The following is a 13,797-nucleotide window of genomic DNA, read 5'->3' as shown; positions in this document are numbered from 1 at the left end:
GAGGAAGAGTCTACATATCTAAGTTTAAGTATTCACCTACTTCTTGCTGCCTCCTGGTAACAGGCATAATGAAAATACTGCACTGAGCATATGTATGGAAAATGGCTAATAAAGCAAGAAATACAGTAAATACACTTCCTACAACATTAAAAAAATTCAAACGATCACACAACAAAGTCTGAAGCACTTCTGTGATTCTGCAATCTTACCATTATGCTCGCTGTTCAGAAGTGCTTACAAATTGACACTTTTTTTGTAGAAAGGTTTTGTACTGGTTAATAAAACCACAGCCTTAAAATTGTTGGCTTTTAGTTACAGAGGTAAGAGAGGCAGCACCTGAATTCACATCAGAGCTTTTGGAAAGTGTAAAAAAAAAAACAAACAAAAAAAAATGAATGACAGCAGCACAAGTATGTGCCTCCTCCAGTGTCCAAAGCTCTTCGTGGCTTTGTCATGGCTAACAAATAGAGCTACGCAGCTCAACAAAGCAGTTAGTCTCCCCAGACATTTTGAGGCAGCCTGGCATCCATTTTCTTGTTTACTGATACAATACCCTACTAAATTTAAAATGAAGCAGAAGAACCTCAACTGACCAAGAGGAGTTCCAACACAAGACTGTCAATATTGACTAAGCCTGGAAATTCATTATCAAAAGAGGAGAATTAATTTATTTGACCAACGAACCTATAAAGTAAGACGTTCGCTGCTCTGAAGATGGGAGAGAAAGAGGTTTCTGTAACATATGCTGAGCTCAAGCAGAACTAAAGTGTTACAGATGATTTGTTCAGTGATGATATAAAGTCAGATTAAAGATACAAACCACAGCAGTTCTAAGCTGTTTTCCGCAAGAGCTCCCTCTGAACAAAGGTCTGTTTACAATTTTCAAGTGCTTGTGGAAAAGCTACAGCTGATGTTTCAAACATTACTGATGTTTCAATGCACTCTATGGGGCCATCTCAGAAACACCTTGAATAAACACTGGAGTACAACAGAAATGAAAGTAGCCTGTCTCCAATATTAAAATTATGACCAGTGGAAAAGATGCTTTCGCACACTTCAACATTTTATATTGCTCAGGCACTGAGGATCAATTATCTTGAGCACAGGAATTTTTAACTCATTTTTTTCCTAGAGCCACTGTCCATTCCTCCCAGAAATTAAAAGCTGGGCTACATTTCACCCTTTCACTTCTTTATAATTTGAATTTATTTACATACAAAATGAGAGACAGGAGAAAGTTCTGACATTAATCCAGCAATGGGCACCTTCACCTTGTAATAACAATGCTTTAGGCAAGGCAGCTGCATTTACTTCAAGAGCATATATAAAATTCAGTGTACCAGTATCAAACAAACAGTAATGTCAGATTATACAATGTCAATACATTCAGGTGGGCCCTTAACTATAAGGTACAAAAAAAGTCAAAGAATCAATTCCCCTCCCTCCCAAAACTTTCCACCACTTCAGTTTTGTTTAGAATGCTACACAATGAATAAATTACATCTTTCTGGGTTAGTGGTGCTTTTACTCCTACATCTCAAGGAAATTCCAAGCTAATTAATTAGAGCAAGAAATTACATTGAGCAGGATAACGTTTTAAACGAAAAAAAATGACTTAGAAACACCAATCAAAAATAATTTGATTATGATTAGCTGTGCTGAGTTCCAAGTCATTAAAATTGATGAAGAATGTTTTTACACTGGTCTATTCTATGTAGTCCATTACCTACACTATCTCTGTAGTTCAAGTCTAACAAACATCTGATAATTCAATACTGAAGAATAACATTCTTTCAATGCACGACTTGCTTTCCTACACTGACATGTTTCTAATAAAGAAAAAAAAATAAAAAGAATCAGTAGCAAGTGGATTTGCAAAATTCTTCACTGGGAGAACTTTAGCTTACATGAAATATTCAGATTTTTATCTGCTCACCTTCTACATAGTCATGTTTAAATATGGCTGCTGCTTTATTCTGAACAGTCATCATCCCAACAGAATTTACAATCATGGTTTGATAAGAAACAATTCCCTGCACTTTCTAACAATTGAGGCCTGCCCAAAGGTACAGCACTTCCTTCCACACTCTCAGCTGAAGTGACGAGCAAGACGAGCAGACCTATAATCAAGACGCAGCTGAACAAAGGAGTGAAGGATGTTCTTGTCCAAATTAGCAAGTTGTTCTCCTGAGCAAACTTGCTTTAAATTATCTGGGGCTACAACCAGAAGATTGCAAAGTGCATGCAAGGTATCAAAGAGTTGTAACACCAGCGCAATCTGTGGTTAAGAGAAAAGAAAGAAACATATTAAGAGTTGGACTTGCTTGAAGTCTTATAAAAGGTCCATCTAGATCTTCAAAATACTTCCTCCTGATGGAAGATTTACATCCGTCATTCTCTCATGTACTTAAATTTATATATAAATACATGCACATATACATCTGTAGGGAGATACACATGCAGGCAAAGTTATACATAGAACGCTTAATAATGCAAACTCAATACTTCTTCAGTATACACATATAGCCTGCAAGCAATAAAATGCTACCAGGAAACTGCTCTTTGGGCATGATACAGACCTGCTGGTATAGTAGAATATGTAAAATCAGTACGCAGAATGGCGATGTTCAAACAGAAACAAACTATTTTTATGAAAAAAACCCTATTTGATTAAAAACAGAGTCCTGCTACTGATTTCGACATGGCTGTACATCACCAACCTGTACACACTTACCTTGAAGTCTTTGGCACACTTCCTATATTCAGCCACATCGCATATAGCTAACATGCCTCCCATGCAACTGTAGGAATATTGCTGTAGGTGTTCATAAATAAGTCGATGAAAACGAACTCCAAGCTCCATTAAAACTGTGTCCACATTCTTGCCATCCATAGAATTTCTAATTTTTTCCACCTGCTTTCTAACATAGCCACAGACTTTAACACAAGCCTAAACAGGAAAAAAGAAAAATAAATTAGGTAACTTACTTTCTAGAAACCTGATCTTCTCAGAGTGGCTTCCACATCATAAGGTGAACATCAGCCACTAAGTCTTCAAACTTCCCACAAGACATAACTGAAATCAGTCATTTTCCAATTAATAATTTTTGAACACTTTGTTTACCACACGAAGACTTAAAAATGCAAGTACAGAGACAGATGCAAGACAATATTCACTTAAGTTACAGTTCATACCAATTCAGAAAAAGATCAACCAAGGGGTGGGGAGGAGGAGGAAGTGATTAAAAACCTTGTCAGCTGCAATTCTAACCTGAAATAAACAGCCATACAGGCATCATCACCCTTCTGACACAGTACCAGACTCTATATCCACTTCTCCCATTCCCACCTAGCTGCAGGCTTTGAGGCAATGCTCTCACTTCTTCCCACTGACTGTAGCTTCTTCTCCACTCCTCTCTGAATCATTCCCTAACAAGAGTTTAGCATAACCTAGCACTACAGCTTCTCAGTAGCCCACAGCCTGAGATTCAGACATTTGGTGAGAGATCTTTTCTGCAGCAAAGAATGTTCATGCCATACCCATGACGCTCTGTCATGCCCATGCCATCCTAGGGAGAAAAGTGGCCAGCAACTAGAGAGTACCTGATAATTGATTTTCTGAAACTGATAGCTTAAAGGTAATTATCAGCTAAAAACCTCGTTCTAAATCTGTGCCTCGTGAGGTGAAAGAATGTGACAGTGCCTGACATGAGACAGAAAACTGCTAATGTGCTTTTCAGATTGAGAAAGTAGTCCAAAACAGAGCTTTGACTGTTAGTGCAAAACGGAACAGCTAAGTCCATGTGTGTTTGATAAGAAACATCTTGTACCCAGTTAACACTCATGAGCATTTGAAGCTATACTGATGAGCTTGGATTTAGCTTACTTACATTAGTATATTGAATCAAAACATTGTTTTCGTCTTCTGGTTTAAAATCTGTCTTCTTTTGCTCTGCAGCCAAGATGTGTTTCATCTGTCCAATCATACAATTCAGTGTCCTTTAAAGTTACAAATACAGGTTGGGTTTCGAAGGGAACATCTTGATTTCTGTGATTTTTATATTTATATATATATACTAATATGATTCTATATAAAAGTAAGCAGCATAAACCATAAACCCAACTGCCCAATATTTGAGTAATCTACAGAAAACACACTAAATTATTATATGAAGCAAGCAGTGCTAGGCCATGTCAAAGGAAACACTTAATTTAACAGATGTACAAACACATAAGCACTCTTCTCAGAGAAGATACACTTCAATTTACATAAGTTAGAAAAAGGAGAATCAGCAAAAAACCCACCCCAACAACCCTAGAAACTCTTTCCTCCAAGTTCTTGGAGCAGAGCATACAGCATGCTGGCCAGCAGGTTTTAAAGGGGACATATTAACTGTAAGGTAATCAGTTCAAATCAAGCTCTTCAGAGAGACTGAATACCATTCTTCAATATAGAGGGAAACAGAAAGCCAAAGGAAGCATTCCAAAGTGTTTAGCAGAATTAGATCAAATTGCGTATTACTCAGAAGCAAGCATCAAAAAACACTTGGAAAATGAAGGCAGGAGGGAGAGAGAGGAAAAACCTCTCTGCCGGAGCCTAGCGTTTTCTCTTGTTCTCAGAAATCTAATAGAGTTTTATAATGTCATTCATTTCTGCCCTACAGGATTGATCTTTCTGGAACCTTATCTAAGGTCAAGGCCCTCGTTTACTTCAAGTCCAAACCAAAGGTCAAACAGCAAAGCACCCCTGAGAGGAACCTCCCTCTGTCTCTTCTTTTTCCTCCCATTTTCTTTACTCTCTCAACCTTCCAGTCTTCCCGAAGGAAACAGTCAAGGCCATCATAGGCCCTGAAGGATTCCAGCTGGGGTGAAAGGGATTAAAACATACATATCTGAGTAGGGGTGAAGGACAGAAGCATATATGTATCCAAAGGAAATAAACTCCCTTTTTCTATGCATAGAGCTCAGACTTGCATTTTAGGTGTACTTCATTCAAGCAATCCAGAAACAGATAGAAATTTAAAGAAATTCTATCTTGTATTCTCTTCAATTTCCATTTTAAATAAATACTCCTAGAAGGCTATTTACAGAGAACACACACTGAAAGAAAGACAGCTGAACTAATTTTGTTCGGCTAACAAATCGCTTTTATAGCGGTACACAATTGTTCTGAATGGCATTCAAGAAGCTGCTATTGGGCCTTTTCAGACTGGCTACTGTTGCTGTTACAAATTTGCTTTTATCTTTTAAATTCAATCATTCCTTTAAGCAAGACAATCGTTTTTTAACAGCAGTGGCACCTTAAAGCAGCATGTTAGCAGGCCCACAAACATTTTACATGTTTCAAAACTAATCTCTCATATATGCTCCAAAGCACAAGTTTGTTGTTTTTTAAGTCTCCATGCACAAATACCTGAACGTACCTTTTTCCAGCAGCGAATTGTTCTCCTAAATCTTACTATCACTTTTAAGAGATTAATTATTTTATACAAACAGTAACAAACTACTCTAATGTTGATGACTGACCTATGTCTGTCTGGATCTGAGCTTATAGCCTCAACAGTTCAAGTACTTCAAATCTGTGTGTAAACCTCTATAGAGTCACTTCCAGCAGGAACAGCTAAAATCTCAATTGCCACTTACACATTTTTTATCTCCATCTTTCCTTTTCACCGACAGAAAATGCAGGTGAAAATAATATATCAAATCTTTCTCTATCCCAGTAGGACACAAATGCGGTGCTTGTTTTTCCTATACAGTATTCCTGTTCTCATCCCTCACCAATATGGTGTGATCCTCACAAAAACCTCAATAAAGTTTTCCAGAGTAGCCCCTGTTACCCTCAGGATGGCTTATTTCTGTTACTGCAGAGAGAAAACAGGCACAGAAAGTTTAGATAACGTGTTCTAGGTTGACTAATGCCACCTTTAAATATAGGAACATTACATTCTCCCCAGACCAAAATGCATTGTGGAACAGCTCCATTTCCTAATATTAAACATACTAGTTTGTTATTTTCCTCTGCTGCAAAACAGCTATGATTTTATTTTACAATTTTTATTTTGGGGGAGAAATGTAGAAATAAATAAATAAATAGAAAAGAATTAAGTGCGTCAAAGCAAGTCAATGTCAAGATCAAAATTATTCCAGGTCCACAGACTTCTCTGACTAGGTCTAATCCATAGCACTGCACAAACTCAAGCAAATCATCTAACCTGTTTTTGTCATACTTTTCTCCTAATGGAAAGTCTTTAGCCTATTTCAATCATCATTCCTTCCTGCTTCAAAGTAGAAAAAAGTAGTCTGAGACAATAGGGTAAAACTGAATTATTGCACTCTTTCTACCAAAATCCTTTAATGACCTTCCAGGAGTATTGCAGAAAACCTGCCATGACCCTCTAAACAAAAATCTAAGTTTCCTATGCACAATAATGCATACTTATAGATTAAAAAAATAGAAAAAATAAAATTAAAAAAAAAACCCACAACAATTGTGTTTAGAAATACTACTACCTTAAAAGGAAAACTAACATACATCACAAGAATTTTACAAGAATAATTAACAGGAAGTTTAAATCCCTACTTGCCTATCAATGCCCATATCCAGCTTCACTTCCATTTGTTCAATGATATCCTTTTTCTTCTGAAGACATTCAGATAATTTAGGAGAAGAACTGCAACAGTACAGAGGATTGGGTATGTGACAATGTTAAAATAGAAAAAATAAAATAAAATTAAGGTTTGTCTGCTGAGTCTGCTACTCAGAATAGGATTTTGTGAAGATTCACCATCCCATCAGAAAGTGCTATTTCAAGTGTAGCTAGCTGGGTTTGTGAGTGCCGATGGACCGCACTGTAACATGCTCCAGGCAGCATTGTGTCTACTGAGCAGTGCGCCTCTCAGCTGTTGCCATCCCTGGCAAGTGAGCAAGCAAACCCAGATTTTCACACACACTAGGTTAGAGTACATCAGTGTGCTCTACCTCAAGTGTATCCAAAAATGGGGTCCCAATAACATGCAGCTTCCACACAGTTCATGTAGCTCCTGGGGCATGGCCAGCTGCTCCCTCCGCAGATGCTGCAAGGTGCCCCTAGAAGTCTCAGCAGCCTCAATATCACCAGCTCAACCCAAAGCACATCTACAAACCCCCTCTAGTCCTGGCCTGTAACACACCTGTGAGGTCTTTCAGGAGCAACTTGTCTCTCCTTCCTATGAATACTCTTGAGTTCCCTCTCTCCCATTAGTTTTCCAAGGAACCAATTCATTTAACTTCCCTTCTTCCCTCTTTTGTTATAGCATTTTATCTTGCCTCATCATCAAGCTGAACCACTCCAAGAATAAACTCCTCTTAATAGAGATGAAGCATGAAACAAATTGCTTTCTTCACCAAAAATGACCATTTACAAAAAAAAAATGCTAATCAAAATAAAGGTACCTGATCAATGGCATCAGATGATCATTGAATTGCTTGTCAAATAAATGGAAAATAGTATTGGCCTGGTGGACAACATCCAAGAAATAAAGATTTGCGTTCTTTGAATCAGAAGAGGGAATGCCTATAGCAAAGAAGGTTTCATGAGGATTGTAACGATATGCAGTTCTTATAATTAGTATGATGATTTTTTTAAATATGCAGAATTTTTCCATGACTGCTTAAATCACAGGCTTAGAGTTTCAAAAATTTACCATGGTGCCATATATAGAATACTTATCATAGCTATATGAGGTAACAACCATAAGCACAGAAATATGTTGCTTTTTAAAATTTCCAACAGCAAAATGGAACAGACAATTTAAATATTTATTCAGTACATGAGTTTTATGCTTTCATGTAGGAAAGCTAGGTTCTCACTGTCAAGATTTTAACTTCCTTAATACAAGCAATTTTCTTATTTACTATCACTCTTGAAAATGCACAGGTATCCAAACAAGCATGAAATTCTTACAAAATATAGGACACTATGCCTTTAATACAAAAACATTCTCCTGCCATGGCACAGAGAACAATTAAAAGAGGTACGAAGTGCTGATGTTCCAATTTCTGTGATACAAATGTTTTTGATACACAGATGGAAGCATGCTGTTTTCTATTCCCCAAATAGAAGTTGCACTTTAGAAGATGTTAAATGCCGACTCCCAAACACATAAAACAGATTTCATTTAACCAATACATTCTGAACAAGGCCAATCAATAAGGCACAGCAAAGACCTGCAAAGATCATCTACACAAAAAGGCCAATGAGATGAAATTCTCAGAAAATACTATACTCACCAGCGAGGCCTGTTTCTAAAGCATAATCAATGTGTTCAGTACATAAAAAATCTACAAGCATAGAAAAAATTCTGAAAGCATTCTTCGGCAAGTCAGATGGATCAGAGAGCTTTAAAGAAAAAGAAAAAAGTTTATCCTAAAGGTCAGTTCTACATACATTTGAAAGTTTATCCAATATTGCACAGGGGATAAGCTGAAAATGTAACAAGTATTCCAGAATAATTGGTATTTTATTCTAAATGAAAAATATTCATAGCCTTTAGTGTTCAGCCTTTAGCATCATTAAAACCTTCAACAAGATCAAATAAACTGAAGCTAACATGCCACAGGATGCTATAAAAAGTAGAAGTATAGAGTTTCTAATAATGACAACAGTAATAATGAAGGAAAATATTAATTAATAGTTCTTAAAACACAACTATCCAGAGAGAATCTCAGGTATTACCTAAACTGCATGCCACTGTATACTAGAAAAACATAGGTAGAAAAGATGACTCCATCCATACCCTGCCTTTTATCTTTTTACTAAGCTTCTGCCACTGGCCACAGTGACAGGCAGGACAGTAGGTTAGATGGACCTTCAGTTTCATCCAGAGCAGCTGGTCTTTCATCACTGCTACACTACTGCAGACAAAACAATACAGACTGAAAAAACCTCAGCTACACAGTTCAGCTGGAGTCAACGGAGCATGAAAATTTTTATGAAGTGAAGTAATGCCCATATACACACACAGCACCTGCACCTTCATGAGCTGTAAGCAACATGGGATTTCGGACAGCAAGTTGTCAGTAAATCCCTTTTCCAAAGAAAAATGTGACAGGGCTTTTTTATGCAGGAAATGCAGCTTTGTTTTTTAAGGAATTACATGAAGACTTTATGAAGCTAGCAGTAAGCAAAGATTACTATTGCAATACAAGCTAGTTTACGTAATACCACTCCCAAAGATTTCTGCTGTATTCACCCCCCAAAAAACAAAAGCCCAACAACAGAACACCATTACAGAGATTTCCAGGCACTGAAATGATTCACTATATGGTTACATACTGTATTACCAACTTATTTTTCCTACAGCAGTCCCAGGCACTAAGCTAATTTACAATGTTAATGGCATTAAAAATTTGTTAGAAATGAGTATATTTAGCTAAATTAAAAAAAACAAACCTCTAGCATTTAATTTTGTAATTAAATTTCAAGGAGTTTCATTTACACTAAAGTACCAGACAAATAGTAACTGACAGACAGTAAAATAAGCAATTTCATCAGAAGAAATATACTTTTTTTCGACTGTTGCTGGACTAAAGCACTTAAAGACCAATAAAGCATTACCTAGGTAAACAATGCTAAAGATTATTCCTCTCAGCATTTTACTGGTAAAAATTCTCTAATGCAAAAGGAAATGGCACTTGACACAGGAAACCAACTGTTGAACTATTCTCTATATTTTTAAAGCAGGAAAAAGGCTTATCAGGTCTTGGGTATAACTTAATAAGAAAAGCAGAGTAGACAGCAGGTTTAATCATCCTCACTTGTTCCAAAAATAGACAGTATTAAAAGCCACAAAATACAACTAGATCCACATTTAAAAAGGAAACCCTTAGCCTCCACCATGACCTTGCTTCAGTGAAGAATGCAAGAGAATTTTTTAAATAATGTCCTTCCTTTCTTCCTATCATTCTTCAATCCAAAGATTTAACTTCACACACAAAATTATATCACTAATGGAGATCACAGGAAGCAAACTTACCCTGTGACATCTTTCAAAAGCTTGTTTAGTTTCTTGCAAAAGGTTAACCACCACTTCTTGTGACAGAAAAGTTTCTCCATGCGTGTCAATACTTGGCCCCAGTGGCAAGTTTGTACGTTGCCTTATTCTCTCTTTGAGGTCTTGAATACTAGAACAAACATATACCAAAAGAAGATTTCACTGGATGGAAATTTTGATGCTCAATTTCAACAATGATTTAGGATATTTTAGTTGTTAACTTAAACAGAACCCAAGACACAGTTTAGGATACACAAGCATTAAGACAGTCTTGCAAGCTTAACAAAAATTGCCAGTAAATGCAAAACTACCACTTCTGATTCCATGGTTAATGGTGTTCTACCATGGCACGTACACGCCACACGACCAGCTACTCCCCATCACAGAATAAGAGTAATTTCAACTGAATCCTATGATACTATGCTCTGTGGACAAACTTTAGCCTCAATACATTCTGTCACACCGTACTTTCAAAGCACCAACAAAAGTTTTGTATCTCATCCACACCCTCAAATCCTCTCCATTCATTCACTATCTCAGCAGTCCTGATTTAGTCAAGCATGCTCCAACACATTGCCATGCATAAAACAACCCATAAAGTTACTCACTACAATTTAATTTTCCCCCAAGAAAATTAAATTTCCATCTTCGTTTTTTAACTAATTTAATTACCTTGCTGCTGCTCTCTCCAAATCACTTTTCATTCCTGACACACTGAACCCAGTAGCTCTTTGAAAGGTGCAGCAGTCTCATCACCTCTGCTCCAGACAAGTTTTAATTCTTCCTTTCCCACTTTTCACTAGTCCTTTATTATTTTCCCTACCCTGAGTGTCCTTTCCAACCCTAACTACTCTATGATTCTATGATTTTCTCTACCCTGAGGATAATGAAGTCTTGTTTTACCTTTCTCTAAGTCCACTGCATCTTCTGGACTCATTAAGAGCTTTCTCACTGACATTGCTATGGTCTTTTCCCCTTCCTAGGTCTTGGGAGGGGACCACAAGACCTGGGCAGGTGAAAAAAAATGTATGCTTTTAGATACACACACACACATGCTTTAGGTACCTTAGTTTTGCTTCAGTCCTTTTGTGGATCTGGATCCTAAGTTGAAACATAGGTTTAACTGGTATTTTTCATTTCCCGTGAGTGTATAAATACCATGCATCACCTTTCACATGTACCAAGAGCAATACACTTTTTAATCAGAACATAAAGTGATAGCAAATTATAAAAAGCTGTAGGTCATTTTAGAAGCCTGCTCTTTTGCAGTTCATGACTGTATATTCAACGTGGCAAACACTATGTTCCTCCCCGTACCGCCTCCCTTCCATTTTAAAAGTACAAAACTTCACAGAAGAAACTTACCCTCCAGTGCCAATGGACCTTTTCTGGTGGTTTTTGGAATCATAATAGCGTTGCAGAATCATAGCACTCCTACTTTTCAAATAACCAATTTCCACCTCAATGTAATTCTCCAAGTAGGAAATGAAAATGGATTTGATAAGCTTAGACAAGAAAGTCTGCTTATCAGTACCCAAGTTAAATTCCATCAATTTGCTTGACAGATTAGTAGTTCTTTATGCAAAAGAAACAAAGAGGAGAGGAAGAAAAGGTTGAATTTGTGCGAATTACAGCATTACATGTTTGTAAGTACACAGCACAACAAAACCCTGACTGCGTTAAGACTTCTAGCAGTCTTACATTTAAGTAAAGAATTTCGCATAATTCATGTTTAATTACATACAGTACAACCACAATCAAGCAAGTTGCCAGTGAGATGCGGAGGACTAGCTTTTACACAGTATAAAAATTTTTCTCAAAGATCGCTATATTAAACACTTCCCATTAAAAATAACAATGACAATTTAAAAGTTTCTTTAGGAAAGCAGTAACTGTAAAGGTTCATGGCCATATTTTTTTTTTAATGAGAATTTACATTTTTGGCTTTTCTTCCTACATCTTGATAATAAACAAATTACAGGAGAATATCTACACCAATATAAAATACCTTGTATATAGATCATAGAGATTCTTAAGATACTGCTCTGCATCTGATTTCCTGTGTTCTTCCAGCTGGTCCTTTACATAACACTGTAAAATTAGGGTAAATCTGTTAGAAGAACTAAAAAACACACCTCATACTCAGTACTTGCCAAATTAGTTTACTGCAAAGTGTGTATCTTAAGGTAATACATATATTCTTGGGGTTTACATCTCCAATTTACAGATCCTGAATTATCTACAGATAGAGTTAAAAACATATTTTAGAAGAAAATTATTTAATAATACAAAGCAGTAGTGTATGAAGCAAAGACAAAAGACAGATTGCTTCAAAAATGTGACTGACCAAACAACACAAAATCCCCTATTTTTAAGATTCAAAAGCACTGGAGGCCTAAGGGCATTTCTACTTGACAGCAAGCAAAGGAGATGCTTACATATTTGATTATCGCAATACATACACAAGCTTAGAGCTTTCTTCTTGTCGCGTATTTGAACAAAAATCTTTACCATAAAATAGTAAGTCAAAACTGACATGAATTTGGTGTTCAAACACAAGCTTAATCTCTACGCTATAAGGTGAATCTACAGGCAAGTTGCCTTTTGCAATAGTCAGCTATGATTCCACACCCTTATACAAAATTACAAGTATTGTAGGTTGTCATTAATTGTTATTACTAGATACAAAATTTATTTTATTTTATTTCCTCAAGTTAAATTTTGAAATACCTGAAGTTTAACTTCAAAGATATTTTGAATGAGTTTGGCTAGTACAGTCTCTGGATTGCTAAAGACTTCTCCAACTTGCTTATTCACTCGTTGGCAGAGAATGGCTGCATCTTCAAAGACATCATTCCTCAGGAATGCACCCTAGGGATTTAGAAGCACATTTCATAATATATTTACAGCAACCTGTATGACTAAATCAATCAAGACCCAAAGAGATACATTTGAAATAAAACATGTTACCTCTTGACACTGTTTTATGTAGACATCAACACAATGGGAATAGCCCTATGAAGGATCAGAACAACTCAGTGTTAAAGCAGGTTGTCCATACTTCAGTATAGAATCAAATCAAGAAAATACAACCCTTGTGAAAAAGTTACTGTAAAAAAAAACAACCAAAACAAAAGCAAAAAAAAAAAAAAGAATTCATCAAAAGTATAGACTCTTTCAAACCCATTGTTGTCACAAACCTAAAGTTACTTCACTTATCCCCACGCCACATGGATATACACCAGAAGTTTGAACACTCTTTCTCAAGCATGAAAACCAGTTTACATGCATACAAAAAAAAAAAAAAAAAAAAAAAAAGCCTTAGAATGGCCTCTACTGACCTTGCCTCCAATCCCCTATTATCTGCCTTTATTCCCCTGCATTTGATTTGAGATAGAACAAACATCTCGGCATTTTTAAAGTTATATATGTTATATGAAATAGTGGTTGTGCCCATGCAAATATGTTTAATTAAAACAGGCACTGATTGTATCATGAGTTGTTTTACTTACGTATTTAAGTTAAAACCCTCGGGTTTTACCTTGAAATGAAGCAAAACTGCTGCCACTTCTCTCATTCTGGAGATTTCACCTCTCCGCTGTGCGCTGGTAAACTCCTGAATTAGCTGGCACTCTAAGTCATGGTACTTACCTGTAGAGGAAAGGGGATAACAACGAAAATCCATCAGGTTATATAACACAAGCACCAACAAAACCTGCAATACTGACATTACTGCATACTTCTTTAATCATCTTCAACAAT

General features: G+C 36.5%; 1 protein-coding gene across 4 annotated transcripts in view; it reads right to left on the bottom strand.

The window, feature by feature from the left end:
• Positions 1-1,182: 1,182 nt before the first annotated feature.
• Positions 1,183-13,797, bottom strand: part of EXOC5 (exocyst complex component 5) — a 210,129-nt gene continuing 197,514 nt past the window's right edge. For 3 of the 4 annotated variants that reach the window (XM_057433050.1, XM_057433049.1, XM_057433048.1), the window contains 13 exons: positions 13,577-13,686; positions 13,006-13,050; positions 12,766-12,906; positions 12,044-12,126; positions 11,401-11,610; positions 11,101-11,136; positions 10,018-10,165; positions 8,273-8,381; positions 7,436-7,556; positions 6,588-6,674; positions 3,891-3,999; positions 2,735-2,950; positions 1,183-2,278 (listed from right to left, as the gene is read on the bottom strand). In XM_057433050.1, coding sequence (XP_057289033.1) covers positions 2,090-2,278; positions 2,735-2,950; positions 3,891-3,999; positions 6,588-6,674; positions 7,436-7,556; positions 8,273-8,381; positions 10,018-10,165; positions 11,101-11,136; positions 11,401-11,610; positions 12,044-12,126; positions 12,766-12,906; positions 13,006-13,050; positions 13,577-13,686 — 1,604 coding nt within the window. In that variant the 3' untranslated portion in view covers positions 1,183-2,089. The remainder of the gene's footprint in view (positions 2,279-2,734; positions 2,951-3,890; positions 4,000-6,587; positions 6,675-7,435; positions 7,557-8,272; positions 8,382-10,017; positions 10,166-11,100; positions 11,137-11,400; positions 11,611-12,043; positions 12,127-12,765; positions 12,907-13,005; positions 13,051-13,576; positions 13,687-13,797) is intronic. The other variant, XM_057433051.1, reaches the window with a different exon arrangement.

The sequence above is a fragment of the Pezoporus wallicus genome, unplaced genomic scaffold (assembly GCF_028554395.1).
Source record: "Pezoporus wallicus isolate ANWC-B61680 ecotype Strahan unplaced genomic scaffold, APGP_CSIRO_Pwel_v1 contig_7379, whole genome shotgun sequence".
In the NCBI taxonomy this organism is placed as follows: Eukaryota; Metazoa; Chordata; class Aves; order Psittaciformes; family Psittacidae; genus Pezoporus; species Pezoporus wallicus.
This window is presented reverse-complemented; position numbering and strand designations above follow the sequence as displayed.